The following is a 22,750-nucleotide window of genomic DNA, read 5'->3' on the forward strand; positions in this document are numbered from 1 at the left end:
TTATTATGCCTTACTATACTATGACGTTATTATGCCTTATAATACTATGACTTTTTATGCCTTACAATACTATGTCATTTTCATGACTTTTTATGCCTTACAATGCTATGATGTTTCTATACCTTACAAAATTTTATGCCTTACTATACCATTATATTTGCTTTTATGACTTACTATACTATGATGTTATTATACCTCACAATACTATGTCATTTTCATGACTTTTTATGCCTTACTATACTATGATGCTTTAATGCCTTACTATACTATGACGTTATTATACCTTACAATACTATGACGATATTCAGATCTCAAATGTAAATATATGGGGGCCGGTTTGACGTGTCCCTACCAATGTTGAGACCAAACCGATGCCCTTGCATCAGACATATCCGCAGATGCATATAAACACACATACATCTATGAGTGCATGATATCTTAGTGGCTCAGATACTCTAACGAGTCCCTGATGTGCTTCAGAGTTTAATTCAGTTTAATTCTCCAGACAGTTACCCTGGTATTAGGCTTCACCCTCGTCATTATTAACTTAAAATCTTCCCACTCGAGAAAGAAATCTGATTAGACTGAGATCTAAAGGGTTTAATGTGGGTCAAAAACATCAGAGGCCCTCGTTATCTATTCTACTACATCACATCTCGTCTTCACTCAAGATGGCAAGTCACATACTGAAAGAGACAGAACATCTGGTCTGACAAGGCACTAACACAGTGGTAAAAGGCGTGTGAGTGCATTCATGTGTCTGCATGAGGGGTCCAAAATTTGTGGTGTTGAGGAATATGCACCAACAAGCTGTCGCTGTCCTGTCATCACCTGTCATGTGGCTGTAAAGCAGCAGGTCTCAACACTGACATAACATCTTATGGCCGCGTTATAGAAATAGAAGGTACGAACATACATGCAGTCATTATTTCCACTGAACCATGCTGGGCTACATTTCATTCTATAGACTGCAAATTATGTGAGATTTGGTAATATGGTGATGAGAGAATTTCCTTCTGCTCCCTTGGCAGGACCGACTCTAGGTTTAATGTTAAAAGGATCCACTTCCTGTAGGAAAATGTCCACATCTGCCCACTAGAGGTGACTGCAGAAAGCAAGACAGGTACATCTTTCTAGCCACTTTCATGAGTATCTAGGGATTTTAACAGGTTGGTCCACCACTTTGGTCCGAAGTGAAATATGGTAAATGGGCTGTACTTACGTGCCGCTTTTCTAGTCTGATTATATTTCACTGAACATTTTTGGTTTTCAGTGAAATGTCTGAACAACTGTTGGATAGACCGCAAAGCAGTTTGGTACACTGGTGTTCCTAAGAGGATGAATTATATTGATTTTGATCAAGATTTTGAAAACTCAATCAGAAGAAAGAAATCTCTTAATGTTGAAAAGCCCAGTCTTCTTGAGCTCACAAACAAATAGCTTGGAAAGATGTCTCAAAAAGACAACACAAATGTATTGGCCACAACCTGCATTTTGATAAATTGTAGGGACTGAGCTCTATAACTGAATAATAGGGACTACTTTTGGGAAAGAATAGTTTAACTTAAAATCATATTGTCAATGTTATCATCTGTGACTACACAGGTTTTTTTTAAAAGAATAAAAAAAGGATAACAACTACAGTGCATACAGTGTCTGTCGAAACCACTTTCTGATATTTTTCAATAAAAAATAGTCGGGGTGTTTTCTTGTGATGATTATTTTTATGTTAAGATCATTAAATAATAACTTAGCTTCACAAGAAAACACAAAGGAGATAATTACACACGTCCTCCTTGGCCCTCCACAACAAGTAAGACACTGGAAGGTTTTGTACACTCCAAATTGGCGTCTAACATGGCAGTGAGTGAATTACACCAATATAAGCAATCAACCTTATTTGTAAAAAAGTAGATAACTGTTATGGCATCAAACTGTGTCGTTCCACCTTTTTGGCTACGATAAAAATAAGGACACAACTGGTGAGGAGTGTTACATTTTATTTGGTCTTATCTCTTTTTGAGCTTTTTCCTTTGTTTTTGTTTTTTTTTCCACAGGTTAAAACCCATTATAATAGTCAAGAGAAATAAAAACATTTTCACATCTGTATACAGAAATAATCCTCTTGACACACAACAATAAAAACAGTTGATTAGGCCCAGCCCAGTGCGAGATTTCACAAAAATGCAACAATAACGAATTTTCAAAGCCCGATGACTGGAAAAAAACCTCTCACTCACATGAGCAGAGGCAGTTCTCAGAGATGTAAAAATGGCTGCCAAGGCAATGCAATAATTGTGTTATCACATCACCTAGGTTGTAATAAAACAAACAAAAAGAAAAAGACAAAGAAACAAATGTGGAACAATTACAATAAAAGCAAATAGATACAAAGACAGAGAGGAGGTAACCTTGTCTACCACTTTATGGTAGTGACAAAATCCTCATCTCCACCTAGCAGTTTTATGCACATAAAATCAGTATGGGTGCCCCAAGGGGACATTACACTGTAATTTAGGTTTGGGATTTTGCTGCAATGTACACGAGAAACAGGATTTCAAGCTCTACCAGGCAATTCTCTTGAATCTTCTGCTACACAAAAATACTGGGAATCATTTTCGATACAGATTTGGTCAAATTGGAGAACTGGAATGTAAAGTTAATCTGCCTCAAGTGAAGCACCCATACATGCATTTGTTAATACTCCAGTGAAAACCTATAAAATGTCTTGTTCATATGAAGCAATCGATCAATTCATCATCCTAATGTAGACTGTGTCCATGGCCATCTAGAGAAATAGTTTTAATCCAGTGTGTAAAAAAATGGCCATTTATAAATATCCACTTTTCTCCTGTTTATATATATATATTTTTTATTTTATTTTATTTTTAATGTCCTTAGCTTGCTGGTAGGAAGCTGTCAGAAGGAAAAGCCTTTTACAGCACTGTGATGCTGTGAGTGGAAGAGATTTGACCAGTGAGTCATGGGGATTTGTACCATCCAAACCGTTTAAAATTGCTTCTATGGATCATTTAGAGTTCAGTTATTTAAGCCCAAGCATGAGCACCTGAAAGAGACCACCTACTGTTAAATACTCTCAAGCCGCAGTCAAATACTTCACCCTGAACTATCTGTGCCTTAGAAGACGTTAATCGAGTGTCGACAATAGTCTCAGCCCTGATCCAGGACAATCACTCCAGATATCACGGGTCTAAACGCTTATCAGACAGAGCCAAGACATTTTGGTCACTTAGGCATTCATGAAATTTTTTTCCCAACATCAGACAACATTGTTCCCATCGGCAGCAGTAAGCATGTTGCTGTTGGCTTCATTGAAATGTTTGTTAATTTACACATATCTATCATTGTTGTGTCTACAATCAGGTAGATTTTCCCAGAACACATGTTAACAATGCGACTAAAGTAAGGTTTTGTTATGTCACACCAACGACCACAGCTACACAGAACAAAATCCATTCATAGATTTCCATATTTTACCTTTGGGGGAACTTTGACATACAAATGTGTGCCATTGATCAATTTCACTCAATTTAAGCTTAGCTGACCTTTGAGGAAATGGACATATTGAAAGCCCAAAACCTAGATTACTCTATTTTATGGGTCCAGCTAGCAGGGCAATGGCCAATTTTATCCAAATAAATTGATCTATACATAGTTTTAAACATGGCTGCTGGTGTCCTGGATTGCTATCAGATAGAACCCAAGCATGTCAGTCACTCACAAATTCATAAAATGCATCACTGGAGGAATTTTGAAATTACAATCTCATCGATTTTTTTCTTAGCATTTTTTAGGCAGGAAAAATGTGAGGCTGGAAAAATGTTGGCGAAGTAGCAAATGTTATACTTTACATCACCAAGCTTCAAGGATAGGTTGTGCTCTGGGGTCTGACCGGGGCTTTCTACATACACATTTGTAGTAAGACATTATGTAATTAAGAAAAATGCCAAAAATATCAGCTATTTAATTCCTTTTATCTAAAATGCTAAGCAGACGACAATAAATCATTTTGCAGTCTATATTTGAGACACAATGGATACTGTTTACTCAACAAATTGGTTTGCAGCATTCAACTCTCTAAAAACAGAAATTTACAGATTGAACAGATTCTGTTCTGGAAAGATCACAAGGTAATTGAGTGTCAATAGCTTGGCTTAATCATGTCCAAGGTGCTGCTGAGTGAAGGGGGGGGGGGGGGGGGGGGGGGGGGGGTGAGTGTTTGGGCCTTGGACTTAATAACCTCATAGATAAAATCCATGTTTATTTTCTAAACAGAGCGCCAGCCTTCTCCAAGAGCTGTCACTGTGGTCTTAGAAACGAATTGGCCCCCATTCATTCAGTTTTCATTGTTACAGAAAGAGGACAGCAGATGGTGACCTTGGATGCACAGATTGAAAAGAATTAGAAATAATATTCACACTTTGAGGGGCTGAGCATTAGCTTACACACCTGGCAGTGACTATCACAGGCATGGCTTTTGTCCATATCCCTACTGGGATGTGCATTTCCTGAATAGTCAATGAAAGGTCATAATTGATCATTTGGTCTCGGCCTGTTAATGCCAAACAAAGCCCTGGGCAGGTGTTTCAGTTTCATGTGAGCCAGGAAGACCAATAATGTGTCTGTGGCAGTGACGGCTGGCTGTGAGACAACTGAAACGAGGCTGATAACCAGGTATATTTGTAACATCCACTTAATTGAACACGAGCAAGAAAAAGGTAAATGGTGTGAAAGCCACTGAAATGCCAGGCCATCTATTTTGTAGTTTGAGAATTCCCTCTTTACTGACCCGGAAAGGGTAAGATTTCATCAATAAAATATATTGTAAGTGAAGTATGCTTTTCCCTGTGTCCTTGTTGAATCCTTCAATTTTTTCATTAACCAGGAAGGAGAAAAGTAATTGTAAAATACATTTTAACCACAGCTGCAGCAAGTTATTAATACAGTCCCCTCCTGATTCTGACTAGACATGGGTATGTTTACATGCACACTGTAGTCCGTTACTTTGATTTATCATAATGCCAGTGATGGTTCAGTTCAGGTGTTAAAACTATTCAATTGAATTAAAGCCCCCCCCAGTAACCAAGGTTCACATTTCTGTCCTGGAGCTTGGTGAGTTTACTCAGAGGGCCGTGCAGAAACAAGACTCAGTTCGTTCTCAGTATGAGACCATCTCTCCGTTGTTCAAGCCGATGGGTTTACACAACACTTTAATGCTCTCAGTGTTAGCTGTTCATCACAATCACACAGCGCCAGCACATGTCGCTCCTCATTGTAATCAAGTATCACCTTCTGGCACATTCACAACCCACACACAAGTGTCTGCATGGTGTCAGAAAAAGACAGATTGCACTGAACTGTAACATATAAAGATAAAAGTAAGAGACATCCTGATTTAGCAAGAAAAGAAGTAAGATCTAAACAACGGAGCCCTAAATCTAACTAAATGTAGGAAAAGCTTATCAGACAGGTCAAAAATACTACTGAATACATTAACAAGTAATATTGTTATTCAGGTCATTAAAATGGGATGTAAAAAACGTTTTAGCTAGCCACACAGTTCTGAAAAATTAAGAAACCAAAACGAAAAGTTGACATGAAACATAAAATGAAAGTGAGGGGCTAGCTGGTTAGCATGCTAACTTAAGGAGAAGACGTGATAGAGAAAAGAGTTACTCGCAATGGTTCTTCTAGACTGGTGAGTTAACAGCTGTTAATGCTAATGTTAGCTATGTAGCAATAGCAAAACTTACAAATTGCTCCTTTAAAAGAAAAAAAAAGCTCAAGTGAGTGGGGGGTTCTTTTTACTCTATTCTAATTATCTAACTGGTAATATATGTCTGACAGGGCCTGGGTTAGCATTAGAAGGCGACAAGGTCCCTGTGTGAAAGAATTTAGGTATTTTTTTTACAGGAATTTTGACCTAAAGATGATAAATGTGGCAGTTTAGTGGCTGGCAATATTATTTCCAAAGTATAGGGTTGAATTAATGGCTTAACCAGGCTAAATCAGATTATTAGTATGTGTGTAAATTTCACAAAGCCAAATCAAGCATCCATTGGTAACCCTAGGGGATGGTGGCAACAGGGAACAATTTAAAACTGACAAGCTTGTGACATGTTTTTTGGGTTTTTTTTTTTTTTCCTCCAGGACAATGGCTCTGATTTTTCAGCTCTGAAATTCCAAAGCACACCCACCTCTGACCAGTAGCCGCTTGGCGTGATGAGGGTCAGGGCATTGGGTTCCTCCATCATGCTGTCTCATTAGCTTTTATTCATATAATGTATTGAACATTTGCCATTCACTGATTAGGGGGAACGGTCTGAGCTTGAACTTTGAATTAAGATCATCAAATCATGTCTACTCCCTGCTGCTGTGAGGCTGAGAGTGGATCACTGGTGGCGAGATATCGCTTTCTCCTGTGGAGAATTCACTTCCATTCTCCCTGTCAGTTTGTACTTGGGACGCTGATTTGCAATGACAGATGGGGCAATGCCTGGAAGAGCAGCGCATCACAAACAACATATCAGGAGTTTCTCATTGGAGTCAGCTCCTGGCAGCTACGGCTCCTAAATCAGACAGACAAAACCAAGAGGCGGGTGTCCCTGTCCACAAAAGACTTCCTAAAATGCGTCCCGCTTCTTCCCTCAGCTACCGAACTAGGACTTTTGTCAAATTCTTATTATACCCTAGGAGCTAAGGTAAGGAGCAATGTGTTTATGTAAAAAATAAGCACATATTCTAAGTATTAGTAGTTTTCACTACTTAAAATGAACCACTTCCAGAAATTATTACCAGGAGAAGAAGAATTCCTACTCTGACTACCGACAATACCTTAATCATAAAAGGTAAAGGAGATGCCGGCACTCTCCTCTTAATCATACCTTAAGAGCAAGGTGACTGCTGTTATATATAAGTAATATTTTATGTGGTCAATTACTCAATGTGCACACCCTTAATGGGGAACGACGGGTAACGCTTCTCAGCATCAGGTCTGAGGGAAAATTAAAAGTCTAGCACATACAGACGAGGCATGAGTGGCAGGCTGAAGTGGATACTTGACACACGCAGTGAATTTGTGACAGAAATAATCTGCTAGACGTTTCAATCATCTCAATTTCTTTCATGTAGCTTTTTTTTTTTTTTGCTCACACAGCTCTGTTGACAATAATAGCTATCTGAACCTAATGACTACCAGAGGATAGCTGTTGTGTCTTTGTGTGTTGACACAAAGAGACGAGCCAATAACTCATCACTTGTCTTGTCTGCAAAATGTTAGTGGTGAGGACAAGAGATCAGAGGAAGGTGGGGAACACTGCTGTGAGAGACGAATTCTATATTAAAACTCTGACGTTTGCCATCCCTGAAGAAGATCCACACTGCTCACGTCCAGGTGACAGCATGTGAGATATATATATATATATATATATATATATATATATATATATATAATAATAAATGCTATAATATAAAACAACAGCAAAACAGTGAGATCTCTTGTTCGGGTGAGGCTGTCGGATTCTGAATGGTGGATGTGCTTTCTCAGAAACTGCATCTACATTTTAAGGACAAACTAAGAAATACGATGTAGCAGCTGCTGCTTTTTCTGCCGTGATCTCAACATTAACATGACAGTAACGCCCTTAAGCTTAAGCAAAATCTGAAGATCCAAAGGAGGACATTCCGACTAGGGAGGATGATCCTGCCGTCCCCTCATGGGAACCCACCAGGTACATGCTGATTATGTGAAAAATGACATTCGCACCGCAGCCGCTTGTCTAAGAGTACATGTTGTTGGAATTAAATGAATTTTCAGGGTTAAAGCTTCAAGTTAAGTGTTGTCATATCGTCTAATAGCCCCCCTGGTAGATACCTTTTCCTATGTCATAACCCGAAGAATTCCTACAACTATTTTTTTTTTTGCATCATTCTGAAACCGACAATCCGACACTCATGTCCACTTTAAAACAGCAAGTATCTGATGTACAGAGTAGGCAGTGTGTGAACTCTCTAAAGCTCTCTTTTTTTTGTTCCGACACAACTACTTCCGTCAATTCTCGTACGTACAAACAAGGGCAACACCTTAAAATGCTTTCAAGAACCGACAAAAGTGTGCATCATTATTCCCATTCATACGGCTCACGACATCTCCCCCGTCTCTGACAGCAGGCTTTTCAGCCCATCTTTCAGTGTGGCCATTCAGATCTGCCATAAACACATTTGCCTTTTGATGTGGATGGAGAGTACATTGTACAATCTAGTCTGTCTGTCACTGCGTCTCTTTGTTACCGCTGAGTATTATTGGATGTTCAGTAGATGATGAACAGACAAATTGATGTGCAATAGAAACATCTAATAAAGCTCCTGTTTCAATTCCAAACAAATTCAATTGTCTCTGGTAAATGAGCACTCCTCAGTAAATGGACTTGCACAAATGCCATTTCTTTTTGGCGGATAGAAAACCTGGCTGTTATTGAATTGAACGCTCCACAGTGTCAGGACACAACTGCCCTCAAGAAAACTTTCCAGAGAAGCAGAAGGAAGCAAAGGAGTAGGAGTGAGAAGAAAAAAAAGAAAAAAAAGAAAAAAAAAAAAAGAACGCTATCTCCCACATCACCTGAGGGGGACGTAGAAAAAGGTGAGCCTTGACAGTGAAGATTTCATCCGGTCAGCAGCTAAACAGCCAGTGGCAACAGAGAGAAATGGAAGGGAATGGAGGAAAGACAGCTCAATCTGCCTTTGGAACTTTATGCATTAAAAAAAAAGAGCCTGGCTTCAATCGAGACGTAAGCTGATGCAGGAAGCGACTCGATACCTTGCGAGGAGGATGCAGGGCATTTTCATAACGTCGGGGCAAATTAATTAACCAAATATCTGAGTGCTTTGTTAATGCTCCCTGCTCTTATCAAGAGGCTAATTATCGCTATCAGCCTCCTCTATTTGTCAGTAGGATTATTAGGCTAATCTCAAAGCTTTCCCCTTTGGAGACGAGGTTTTCGCTCTTCATCGGAACAAAGCTGTTATTGTCTTCCAATGACACGGTGTCAGTGATGAACTCAATCAGTATTTGTACCTTGTAATGCTCAAGTAAAGACGCGGCTAACACGATGAGTTTGTGCCATGTGCCAAGTGGGTCTCTTTCAGTTGCTTACATGCTTGACCGACGCCAATTATGTTAATGGCCTACATGAAACCAGCTGACTTGGATACTGTTATGCAACATCAGTGTGTGATGTTCAACCCATTCCAGGAGTTCTTTTGTGATGCATTTGCTGCCGCAGCCACTTTCCCCTCAACCTGCCTCACCTCACACATTTCCCAGGGTGCTTTTTGAAAGACCACTGAGAAACTGTCTGAACCCGCTAGTATTTAAACGACCATTGATGATAATGTTTGTGAACCAAAAGGTGGAAGAGCTAGCTTTTCCACTAATGCGCTTGTGCTTTTGACCTGTGGAGGCTGCTGTTGGTGGAATATTTTACCTTGTGTTATATGTGTGTTATATTCTCTGTTGTTTCTTTACTGAGTGTATCTCAACATGACATCACAGTTATTCAGAGAATCCTACCAGATCTTTTTTAGTACTGTTAAAATGGGTTTAGGATGGATTTTTTTTTTTTTTTTTAAACAAAATAACTGAGGAGAGTTGAGGAGTGTTGCTACTCTAGTTGAAAAGCCAGCCTACATCTCACAAGCTTCCTCATTTGATGATACTCGGTGCATGTCATCTGTCACCAACTTTAAGGACGTGAGAAGATGAGACGGCTGATACCACTCTCATGTCTGTAAGGAGTCAGAAGATGGTTGGCTTAGATTAGCATAAAGACCAGAAACGGGGATAAAAGTGATAACATTTACCTACCAGCACCTCTAAAGCTCAACAGTTAACACTGGATGTGTCACGATGTTTGAAGCTCATCCTAAAAAAAAAAAACTTCACAGTCATGACACCGCACTTTCTTGGGTCGTCAGTGATACACCCGCGAAATCTGAAGTTGATTGGATGAATGATTGTCGGGGAAAGCAAAAATACAGACAAAACGAAATTCCTCCATTAAGAGTTAGATGAGATTTTTTTTTTTTAACCTGCGGACGGAGCTGGGCTAACTGCCACCCTCTGCTTCCAGTCTTTATGCTAAGCTAAGCTACCCAGCTAGCACCGGACGTCAATGTAACATCAGAAAGACGCTGAGCTCATCAGACAGAAAAATTTAATTTGGTCGCCTGAAATCACAACCTACATTCACCATAATATCAGCATCTCAAGACACTGGTGAACAGCTGTGCGCCCGCTGGGTATCCAGATGTTGACTCCAGGTTCATAATGAATGGACAGATATGACAGTGGTGTCAATTTCCTCATCTCGCCTGCTGCAATAACGTGAATAAGTGTATTCCCTAAAATGTCGAAACTGTTCCTTTACAATCTGGTGTTATTGTGGTAAAATGAAGCATTCATTGAAAAACTTTTTGGCTCATAATTTTTCAGAAAGGAATTTTGGTGGATCATTTTGGAACAATATTTATCACTTCTAGAACACGCGTGGTAGATTTTCTAGACAAAAATTTAGAAGTGTGGATATGGAAGTCACTGTGAAATTGCGGGCTGGCTTTGTGAGGCCCCTCCTACTCTGGTGGACTGTAAAAATGTATTCAATGAAGCGTCCACACCTATGTACTGTAGGAAACACATTTTTGGTTGAACCTTCCTAAAGCATCAGATGTGCAGTGATAAGACAGTCTGGAAAGTGGAAAATAAGTCAACTAACCACAGAAAAGTATATTAAAGTTGTCTTTAAATACTCTCTGTGATCGTCTCAACTCTCTGTATTGTCCAGTGTGGAAAACCCACCCGTCTGGCACTCTGTGGAGGTAAAAACAACTTTGCAGACGCTCTTTGTCCCAGCCCTGTCACAGTGGCATTCTTTGGCATATGAAGGGAATGCAGAGGGCTCCCCCGTCTTGTTTCCTGTGCTCTGTCGCTTGCCAGCCGAATGAATCTGTCCAATCCCCGGCATTTTCCGGGGAATGTGACTGGAATGTTATCTGGTTCCAAGTGGAATGCTTGGGTCATGGTTTTGTCTTGGATTTCATGAGCAGCCTAGAATATCCACTCTGAGTGTTTTCTCCCATAATGCAACAGGCAGACGCTGTTTGAAAAAAAAAAAAAAAACAACAAAAAAAACAACTAAGCTTTCCTTGAACAATGAGTCTAGACATACACGCACACATGCACGCGCAGACGACATTTTCCTCCACAGCAATGCTAAGCTGATTTGCAAATTTAAGCCAAATTCATAGCATCTTCCCTACGCACCAGATTAACCATTCAAGGAACCTTGAAAAGATATATATTAAAAACACTTCACGAAATAAGGCACTCCAATTTTCCATTGTCCCGAATGCTTTCAGTCTGCAGAGAGGTAGAGGCAGATGAAGATGTGCAAGTCGCCTTATCCACCTCTGCATTGTCACAATGCTTCAAAGGTAGGGGGAGATGAAAGCAGGTGATATGAGCAGTCTGATAGAATCTGAAGATGGGACTAGTGATCTGTGTTCTGCTCCTTCAAAGGGATAGAGAAACAGAGATAGAGAGGGAGAATGAAATGGGCACCAGTTTTGGTTCACAGGTAACTATCCCACAATCCAATGTACCACTTTTCCTGTAAGATATAGGACATAGTAGTGGCACCGTCCTGGACTGTGTTCCTGTGATAAAAACTGCACTTTTTAACATCCGTAAGTGAGAGTCGGCCACGAGGGCCACAGGCGAGGCCGGGTTCAGAACCTGTCGTCTCGGAGCTGCGTCGGGGACTTGAAGGGCTTGAGCCCCAGTGTCCTGCGGGGGTGAGCTCTCTCTTTGGTGCTATCCAGGGGCTTGCTGCAGGCCGCCCAGCCCAGGTCAATCAGGGGCGAGTCAGCTGGGTTGAGGGGCGCAATGCGGAATGAGGGCAACGTGGGCGAGCCGTTGGTGGAGCACGGGGCAGAGCGGGATGTGGGAAAGGGAGCCAAGAACGGGTCAAAGGGCGACGCTGTGTCCGAGCCGCTCGAGGGGTCGGCTTTGAGGGCGAATGGGTCACAGTCTGGTGATGGGAACGGGTCACAGTTGGTGAACGGGTTGGTAGGGGAGGGCTGGTAGCTAAGATGGTTGCTGTCCGAGCGGTTAGGGCTGCGGCCCCCACCTGAGTTCCCGCCGCCGGCTGAGATGAAGCTCCAGGGGTCAATGCGAGGGCGGATGGGGGACGGGCGAGGCCGGGGGATGACGCTGACCTCCAGGCGCCGGGTTTTGGGGCTCCAGAGGGCAGGGTTGGGGTGGAGAGCATAGGGCACTGCAGGCTTGTCATCAGACTCCTGTGTGTCTTGGCACAAGGGCAGATCCAGAACTGGAAAGAAGATAAAAAGAAAAAACCATTAAAGGGGCATTCCACACATTTACGACTACATTCTACATAACTGAGGGGCTTCCAAGAGACAAAAATTGAGAGTTCAGTCCCAAACTCTCAAAAAAAACTAGATCCTACAGTTCCCATGATGCAACTCAAAAGCATCTTTCATTAGACCTGATCTGCCTCTTGCCCTCCCCTTTCAACCTCCATGCCTGCAGTTTATAATAGTGACGTCATGATGGTTACCTTTAGCTCAACTCTATGACATCATCAGGGTTATTATCTTGGACTATAGAAAACTCCTCCAGAAGCACAGAAGACATTATACCACTATTGTCAAGGGCTAAGTCGTACTATCCATGACGAGTGAACAGAACTGTCAGACAAAGACACAAAATGAGCGAAAGGCTGAATATTCAAAATATTAAACATCTTTATCATCCCGTCCTTCACTTTCTTGCTTGAGGAGGCTTTAATTGTTAATCTGGAAATTACTCTCAAACTGCTGTGGCGTTGCTCTGCTGCTCTTTAATGCATTTCTATCCAATCAGACTTCTGCATTTGTTCTCACACATTCTGCTACGCACATAAATCTGTGTGATGAAATTGATTCAAACAGAAACATGAAAGTCATAGATTACTGTAGCAAAAAAGAGACGGAACAATCACCAGCACAGGATGTTGATGCAATTAGTCTACATTAAGTACAACGTAGTGCTGTGTAACTAGTTGACAGAGCTGCGAGCAGAAAACAGCAAGTGTAAATTAACACTGACAAGAACATTTAACTCAGAGTAAATCAGCTTGAATGAACATTTGCTATTTCCAAATGCGACGTGTCTGCCAAATGGCGTTATTTACATCAACAGCAACCTTCTGAGCATGCTAAGCTATTCAGCTGACAAAAAAAGAGCAATCAGGAGTCACATGAGAGCAGACGAGAACGCCAGTGAAGGAATCCTCTGAATTCATCTCCCTCTTTCAAGCGAGACACTCACAGCCAGCAACCTTGTGGCAGTATGTCTCTGCATCTGAGCCTGAGTCATCACACTCAATAAACATAATAAGATGTTTAGCTAAAACACTCGCTGTTTAATTATGTGTGGCTTTTCGCCTCTTCGTGCCCGATGTAATGAGCGCATGCGGTTTGTGAGATTACGGTTGTTAGCAGCGGAACAGGCGAGGCATGTCTGCTCGGTACCTGGGGGCAGAGCTGTAAGAATCGCTCTGTGGAGAATCCAAGGCTTTGTGAGTCAAACGGACCAAATATAGAGTGTGAAATGTTACCAGGGGGCACTTTTAAAGCCCCTCGTAAAGCCCACTCGCTCTTAAAACAACCAATACCCACGCCTCCGTCATTACAGCTCTAAAATGTGTCAGTGCTTCTAAGAAATGCATATTAAGTCTTCAGGAAAAACATGTGAATGTACTGTAAATGGATGTGCTGCTGATATGCAGATCACATCTGTTAGCATGACACGTGAATTAAAACTAAATATGATATGATACAAATATGCCCCCTGAGAAAATTGGTTATTTTCAGATGTAATTTTGAAGGGGAAAATGAGTGCTATTCTTCTTGAATGTGTTCTTTTATTGTGTGTGATGTATGTATTATTTACATATGACAAACACATATTTGACATGCTTAAATATGAAAAACTCAAACTGCAGTATAAATAGCACCCAAGATGCACTGCTGAGCTCCAGCAAAACTCCCAAATCTTCTGAGGAGGTGGCCAGAGAGACACTGCGGGGTCGGTGAAGTCAAGAACAGATGATCAGAAATTTTGAATTTAGCACTTTCAGGCTGTGTGACCTCAGCTGCGCCGCATGATGTTCTGCTTTCATCTCCAACTTTGCAATACGAGAAAAACTCTGACTTGAAAGAGGGAAAACAACAGAAGATTGGATGCTAGCTTTGCTTAGCAAGTATTAGCGGTGAAGTATGGAGGGCCAGCTGTTACCTGAGATATGCAAATCGCTGAAGACAAGCTTTGATGTAAATTAAAAAGCTTGTGCAGCACCGAAGCCTCCCTTGTGCCAGAAAGATCTTGCTAAAAAAAAAAAAAAGGCACTGAAATAATTCTACAAGAACTGTGAGGAAACATTGTCTTGAGGAGGAGGTACATTATTCAAGATAAAAGTCGGAGCCAACCTCCTAAAACATGCTTGGTGCTATTGAAGAAATGTGGATAAATGGTGGAGCTGAATTAAAAACAAAATCAAAGATCCAATCTGTAATTTAAAGGGGCTCTCGCTCAGACACTGAGATATCCTGACTATGAGTCACATTCCCAAAACACTGGATTTCCTTCACTTCCCATAATGCATGTCAACAGGAACTTTTCTTTATCCCTTATTGCTTTGAAAACCACTTTCACATTTCACAGAAACTGTAGCTGCCAGGCCCAGAGTTACTCAGGTGATGTCACTTGAGTAACTTTGTTAGAGTTGATAAAGTGTGAGTAGTAGTAGTCGTCATTAACTGACTTTTAAAAATTGGTGAAATGCCACTTAAAAGGTGAAAAACAGATTCAGACTGACCGAGCTGAGTGGTGTGCAGTCCTTGGCTGGACCTCCTCCTCCTGTCAGCTCTGTGCTCCCAGGCCTCACAGCCCAGCTCCCCGTTGGTAGAATGGGAACACGGCATCCATTCGCCTGGGCTGGCCTTGTCCTGCTGCACGGGGGTCCTGGGAGTCTGTGGACTGTGCGGCGTCCGTTGGCCGCTCCTCTCACGGGGGTTTGGCGGTGGCGGAGTCAGGGGCAAGGGCTTAAGTTCTTGGTACTGCAGAGCTAAATCCAAGAGCGGTCTGGGGAGCGGCTCAGAGGTGGAGAAGGTGATGAGATCGTCCACTACTGGGGGTTCTGAAATGAGGGGTTTAGGGGAGGAGATCTCCAGTTCGAAGGTGGTGCGGTCCTCTAGGGAAGGGGGGTTAGTTCGAGGGGGCACCCTTGGGGGGATATCAAGGCAGCGACCCAGTCCTACAGAGGCCAGGAGGGAGCCACCGCCAAGTAGGGCCCGGTGGGTGCTCTTAAACATGCCACTGAGGGAACCCCTCTCAGGCCTGGGGGAGCCAGCCGGGGAGGAACCCCCTTCCTCGCTGCCAGAGTCTCCGTGAGGTAGAGGAAGCCGCATGCTGTCCTTCACTGAGGAGCCTGCAGAGAGAGAAAAACATTTTTTTTTAAAGTTTTACAAAGACAAGAGAAGGAGAAAGAGACAGAAAAGGAACACTCAATGTATTTATTATTCATTTAGCCTCTATTTATAATTCACACTCATGCCAGTGTGAATTATAACAATGGCTAATGGAAGATGTGACTGGCGGTTAGGCTGGTGATGGAGGGCGTCAGATACCGTTCTGAGCAGGGGGAGGGGTTGGAGTGGAGGGTCGGTACTCCTCAAAGTCATCCTTGGACTCTCCATTCTCATTGCTGTCTGACTCCAGGAGCTTCGCTCTCATCGAGAGACTGAAAGCAAAAAGAAATTCAAAAACATGTAAGCACGGTGTGCTTTAAATCTTATCCTTTTAGGATGTTAAATGTTTACATGTAAAAGAATAGGGCACCACTGCTGTACCTGCTTTCCTGGGGACTTAGGCGCAGGACTTTGGGGCTTTTGGGACTTTTCGGGCTCTGGGGCCTCCAGTGGGGGCCCAACCTCAGGTCTCCATTAGCTTGTTTGAGAGAGGGGGCCTCTAGGGGCCAGACAGCGCTCAACCCAAAAGTCCTGCTGTTGTCACTGGGACTGACTGGAGAGAAGAAAACAAGGTGAAATTATTATCAGCGAGCACATCATTATTATGCATTCTGTCTAGCTGTATTCTAATGAGGTGAGCTTTTTAAAAGGCAGGTTTCAGCAACGGTGATGGCAGACCTACAATTATCTCCAACACAGTGACATTTCACTGACTCCGGCTACAGCCAGAATTCATGAGACTTCAATGCTTCCTGATTTCCTCTTAAACTGTGCTAACACTACCTCAGCTTGTGGATTCAGTCTAATGGGTAACCTCTAAATGGTTTACAGAGCAGGAGGTGTGAAAAGGAGCCAAACTCACCTGAGGAAGTGCAGCATGCTAATAAAAGTTGGCATTTCAAATACCATTCACATGCTTCTCCCAGGCTGTGACACTACATCTCGTGCCACTACCCTCCCCACGAACGAGCTTGAGCTGCTAGCACAATCCCCTGCTGTTAAAAACAGTACTGTACTCCACTTTATTAGTACTGGTACTTTAAAAAAAAAGAAAGACAGTGTTTTAATAGGAGCTGTATTTACTATGAGTTGTGTCGAAGCGTGACAGCGGGGCAGAGAGTCTGCAGCGCTCTGACTCCACTCACCATGACAGCGACAGAATGAGAGGCATGGCTGCAAATACAAGTGCTCTTGCCGACTATCCTCGGCTGGATGAGCGACAGGTTGGAGAATGTGACAGATTATGTAATTACATCGTGCACATGCCCTCAAATATAAGTCAAATGAGTGTGAATCACTTTGTTACGCGTAAACTTCTTTTCACCACTGGAGTTTGAGGAGGAAATTAAGGGCAATGATGACTGTTTAATTTGGCTTTATCTCTTTAGCTAACAAACCAATGTGGCAAACAATGTTCACATTGGGTAACATTTCTATAAACTACAAGCTGGCATTCACATGTAGATATAAATGATCAATTTATACTCAGCGAGTGCTGGTAATGGTAATCATGATACGTACATTTTTATCAATAATTATTTATATTACTCAAAAAAAGCGCTCAGTAGAGCTCAGACTGCAACAAGCACGTGTCTTGAGTCTTATTAAACACTGTTTAATGAATGATATCTTGTTGCAAATATAAAGTTGACTATCGAAGAAATCACATAAAGTCAAGTATAGGGAGCATCACATTATTACATAACATTTAAAAGCTTTAATAACACTATGTCCTTGATCTAATTATTGACAATAAACCAGTTATTAATGTTATAAATTGTCAAAGACACACCTACATGTATAAAAAAACAAAGGAAACCCACAATAACAACAATAGTAATAATAATAATAATAAATTACATTAAATGTCTTGCACTTCATTGTGATGAAGCTTGATTCCTTTCCATTACTTTAAAGCTGCTATTTTATTTCACAGAATTCTGGTGCTGCTTATTCCCAGTGGTTTGTGTCAGTTCAGTTCAGCTTCAGAAATTGGAGAAAGTAAATATGCTCTCTGAATGGACAAGTTGTATTATTTTCTTTGGCCCCTGCTTCACTGGAGGCCTGGCTCATGCACTTTGCCTCACACTCTCCAACACATTGTTTTTCAAAGCAAGCACAGAAGTCAGTTGATAGTGTCAGTGTTGCAATATCATCAAGATCAAAATGTGACATGAAAAAAAATCCCCTTCCTATGTAAACATGTTCTTTTTGCAATATGTCTCTGATGATGTCATAATATTTTAGTGGTTGTAATGTTTTTGTACATTTCCGGATGAACTCCTCTACTCATCATCTACTCTATGTTCGTATTGAATCTGCATGGCTACTTCTGTTATACAGAATAACCAAGATGACATTCACTTACTGCTACATAGGAAACAATAGGAGTAGGAGTCTACCTACAGTAGGCGTGGCAGGGCTTTAAGCTAAATGCTAATGTCAGCATGCTAACATGTTCACAGTGGCACGCAGATGTTAAACTGATATAATGTTTACCATGTTCAGTATCTTAATTTAATTTGTTAATAAGTTAACATATGTTAATTAGCACTGCAAACAAAGTACAGCTGAGCTTGAGGTAAATGTCATCAATATTATGGGTATTTGGTCATAAAGGAAAGTATTGGGCAAAGCAAAAATGACCAAATGATGATGCTACATAAAAAAAAAGTCCTCAGTTTTGTTCTATTCCTTCAAGTAAATGTTGAGATACTAACTTAATACTATCGAATTGAACAAAAAAACTGAAGATGTAACCTGGAGGTGGTTCTAAAGGAAAAGTCAGGGAATCATCAAAGTCAGTAAACATCTAAATTTGGGAGGATCTGGCAATAAATCACTGCATGCTACTGAGAGGGCAGGCATAAATATCCACTAAACACATTTTAATGAGAAGCACACTCATGGCTTAGTGATTGCCATTAAAGAGAATCATTAGGAGGTAAAGAAAACCAGCCCTCTATTTAATGAATAAATGAAGCTGACAGATGTTTTGGATTTACAAACCGCTTTTACAGATAAATGTTTCACCGCAATTTGTGTTTTTATGTCAACCCCCAGTGGTAATTGTTTATAAAAATCCTGTTCACGGCCTGTTGCTACACCACAAATTTCCTTTTGGGTTTTGTTAAGACGCCCTGTGACCTACTGCCTACAATTTCCCTTCGAAGGGAAGCAATCTCAGGGCGTTTGTCTAAGAGCCTGACAAGCAGAGGAGTATTGTAAATCTCTGCCGCTGCTGCAACCCTTCTCAACCCCTTCTCCTGGAGCAATGAATTCCTCCCAGCTTATTTTTAATTCAGTCAACCGCACTGTAGCCACTTCATGCATATAAAACTGTAGTCTTTCTGCCTGGAAAATACAGCTCAATGGCTCCCCCTGCTGCAGCACTGAGCTAACCGCAGACAGGGGGAGCGGAGCAGGGCTGCAGTGGACAAAGGCTGCCGAGAAGTGCTGAGCCACTGAGAGGAAGTCAGATAATATTTGGACTGGAACAGACTATTGAAAAGGGAAAAGGGTGTGTGTGTGAGAGAGAGAGAGAGAGAGAGAGCAGCGGGCCAGGGAGGGGCAGAGAGAGCAAGAGGGGGCCCACAGGGAAACAGGGGAAGACAAAGAAGACGAGAGGGTGGTTGAGAGCACATGAAAGAGAGTACTGGAAACTGAGAGATGTGATGTTGCAACAGAGTCTGTGTGTGTTTGCAAGGAGGCCAGAGATCCCGCATTCTTTGGTTTTGTAGATGTGTGTATGCAAGGGAAAAGTGACAGCACTCACGTTGGATTGCGCGGAAGCGTGGGCCGAAGGAGGGCGACGAGCCTGAACCCAAATCAGGAGAGTTGCGCCTCTTTTCCAGGCCTGGGGATGCTTGCACAGTGATCTTATGGATGAAATCTGCAACACACACACACACACACACACACACAGATGTTAGACCAGCCGTTTTAAAGGTTCCAACACTTTTTTTTTATCTTCTTTATTTCTCCAAAACAGCCTATTCTGGTTTTCGCAGTCACGGAAATTCAGTGCAATAGATGTTCACAGCTTGGTAACAAATGTTGTGAAAGGAGACGTAAAACTCAGTCATGTAAGAGGATTTCAGTATCCTTACATTACAAAGCTAATTTTGTGCTGTGTTTGACTGGGAACAGCTTAGCAATTAACTGCCAGCTGCGACAAACAGAATGATACTGCTACAATTTGCTACTAGCTAACACTGCAAATAACAAGCTTGAGAGCTCAGTGGGTGTCAGGAGGGGAAATCTTAATAAATTATTTCCTCAAACTAGTAATTTCTTAATCAGCCCTTTAGCATTACACCTTTGCCATGTCCAGTTAGCCTTCAATCATTATTTGTTATTAGGGAATTCTAGGGTTTGACTTGTTTAAAGGTTTTATATGTAACGTTCCCTTGTTATTAATGACGCAGATGCTCGTTAAGTAAACTGCAGACAGCATCCTATTGCTCACGCGCATGCTTGAACTCCGTAGGTAGGCACGAGCCAGCATCCTGGGCACCCGCCAAAACAGTGACATGATGGATGAACTGGGAAAGAAGGGCAGGCCTGTATGGCTCTTGGATAGTGACAATTTAAGGATTACCAGGAGAAGAAGAAGGAGCAGCCTACACTTCCTCTGCCACCAGACCATGTGGAGTCTCAGCTGGGACTCCATACAAGAGACTGGTGGCGACATATCTGCGAGTGGATGGAAGGAACCGGCGTCATGTTGATAAATGAGGTAACTTAAGTTACATTGCTATTATAGTTTGACAAACTATATTTTAGACAGTGCAGACAGTGCTGGCACAGCATTAAAACAAAGTGTGGAAACAGGTCTGGCTATGCATAGTTTGACTAACTTTGTTTCTTTGACACAAGATTTACAAAGCGTAATACCATTTTCAGTTGATGTTGACCCTTGTTTTCACTTGATGTTGGTCCATTCCCATATGGCCAGACAGGCCTCTAGATAAAAACATTTTTGGTTGGTGACTGCATTTCTAAGATAACATTAGCTAGTGTTGCACACTGTTGCCGCTGCATAAATGTCATTTTTTAAGTTACATTAATATGTTCACCTGTTGGCAGTAAAAAGGGATTAATACATGTCAATTGCTCCACATTCCTACCTATAGTACTTTTAAATTGAAGGGACACAACAATTATACTGACTGCACTTAGTAACTTCAGAGTCCTGATACTTCAGGGACATTTTACTAACTGAAGCCTTTACCATAGATTATGGTCTTGACTCCAATCAGGCTCCATAGCAATTAGATACCAGGAGCAGAACTGGTGGAGCAAGCTAGTTCTTGCTAGCTGCTGAGAGTTGAAAGGAAAACTGCTAATAGCGAGCTACACAGCCTTGAGGGTATCAGGAGAGAAAATTTCAAATAGATTAAATTCTACCCTGTTCCCTCTGAAATGAAAAAGCATTATGGATTTCCTACAGAGAAAAAAAGGTGGAGGTGGCCGTTTTTCAAGAAATTCATATATTGGAAAATGATGCCAGAATGCAGAGTAGAATCTATCATGTGATTGCCATCTTCTTCAAATACTAAAAAAGAATAAAGGTGTAGTAATTTTTGCCAAACATAACTCTCACTACACAGATCTGGGAGAGATACTGAGGGGAGAGTTGCTTACATAAAAACACTGAATTTGAATTTGCTCCAATAACAGGGGGTGACTTAATCAAGAGAACAACGTCTGGTATCTAGAGTATTAAGGAAATGGCCAATAGATAGTTGTGTTGTAGATGCTTGGTGGATTGTACACCCCACAGTGAAAGAATGCACTTGTCTGGTTGCTACACGGCTATAATCCTGATATTCTCTGGGACGCATTGAAGGGACGCATCGGATAAAACAATGGGGTTGGATTCCGATCTAAATCATATTCATAAGTAAGAAAATATGAATATATATATAAAATATAACCTGTATTAAATCCATTATTGATAAACTGTGTGTGGATCCATAGAAATCGATGATAACTTTCATGCACTGTATACATCAGTAATAAGGTATGATACCTAATCTTACTATAGTTTTTTTAACCCACTGGAGCTTCCGCTGTTTTTCCAGGACCATTACATTGATGTCAATACTTCTCTATCTTTATCTAAACCTAATCAGAAGAGGTTTATGCTGTTCTCTAAATGAGTAAAAGCTTTCACCTCTCCTCAAATAGTTCAAACCACAATTTGACACTAATCTTTGAAGAACATGAAACTATCTTCCAGGAACCCCAACCATCAAGCTATTCATTTTAATGCCATACAAAGACCATACTTACCTCCCTGCACATTGATTAAAATGACGGCTTTACCATCACCAAACTGCACTTTATGCACTTAAAATATGTTGGGCACATTTTTTCATATGGTGTGGGAGAGGGTTTCAGAGATGCTATCAAGCATATTGTCTAAAACAATTCCTTACTTGCCAGAAGCTTTATTACCTAATGACAGCTCCAACTTGGAACAGTGTGTTAGCTGGCCAGAGACGTTGCTGGCTAGCTGGCCTGACAGCTGCCAAGGTGCTCAGAGCTTGTAGATGGAAAGCTCCTCATTCTGTCAATATACAAAGATGGCTTCTTGCCTTCATAGACAGAGCAAGCATGGAACACTGGGCTGCCAACATGCACCAGGAAAAAAACAGAAAACATTTCACATTGGAAACAAGCGATTACTATAATAAAAATCCTTACAATATAACTGTCCTCTGTGGCCATAAGGTCCAGGGTGGGTGGGGTGTGAGGGAGCCAATGGGAGAGTTATGGGACGGGGGTTTGCTTGTCAATTTTGTGCTGAATAGTGCACAGATATTTGTGATTATACGCATCTACTTTATTTATGATAATTTAACATGTAACTCCCCCAATTTTTAAATACCAATGAAAAAAATGCATTAAAAAATGATTCCCTCAAATTAATCATTCATGCCTCATATTATGAACCGTTAGCTCAAATTAAGATGCACTTAATATATTCATCTGTCATTCTTACCCTTGGCTCAAGTCCTTCCATTTCATTAATGGTTTGCCTTAAAAGTATTAAATTATGTTCTTATATTTCTTATTTACTGAGATGAATACATGCAGTATCAAGTGAACACTGACAAAAGGAAGGAAGGAAGGATTA

General features: G+C 41.3%; 1 protein-coding gene across 1 annotated transcript in view; it reads right to left on the reverse strand.

Moving 5' to 3' along the window:
- Positions 1–1,983: 1,983 nt before the first annotated feature.
- LOC111670445 (mitogen-activated protein kinase kinase kinase 11) overlaps positions 1,984–22,750 on the reverse strand; it is a 54,553-nt gene continuing 33,786 nt past the window's right edge. Inside the window, exons 6-10 of the mRNA XM_023427157.2 lie at positions 19,382–19,498; positions 15,988–16,159; positions 15,766–15,878; positions 14,955–15,566; positions 1,984–12,404 (exon numbers count right to left, since the gene is read on the reverse strand). Coding sequence (XP_023282925.1) covers positions 11,803–12,404; positions 14,955–15,566; positions 15,766–15,878; positions 15,988–16,159; positions 19,382–19,498 — 1,616 coding nt within the window. The 3' untranslated portion in view covers positions 1,984–11,802. The remainder of the gene's footprint in view (positions 12,405–14,954; positions 15,567–15,765; positions 15,879–15,987; positions 16,160–19,381; positions 19,499–22,750) is intronic.

This window comes from Seriola lalandi, unplaced genomic scaffold (assembly GCF_002814215.2).
Source record: "Seriola lalandi dorsalis isolate HSWRI2012SDOR001 ecotype SW California unplaced genomic scaffold, Sedor1 jcf7180002054854, whole genome shotgun sequence".
In the NCBI taxonomy this organism is placed as follows: domain Eukaryota; kingdom Metazoa; phylum Chordata; class Actinopteri; order Carangiformes; family Carangidae; genus Seriola; species Seriola lalandi.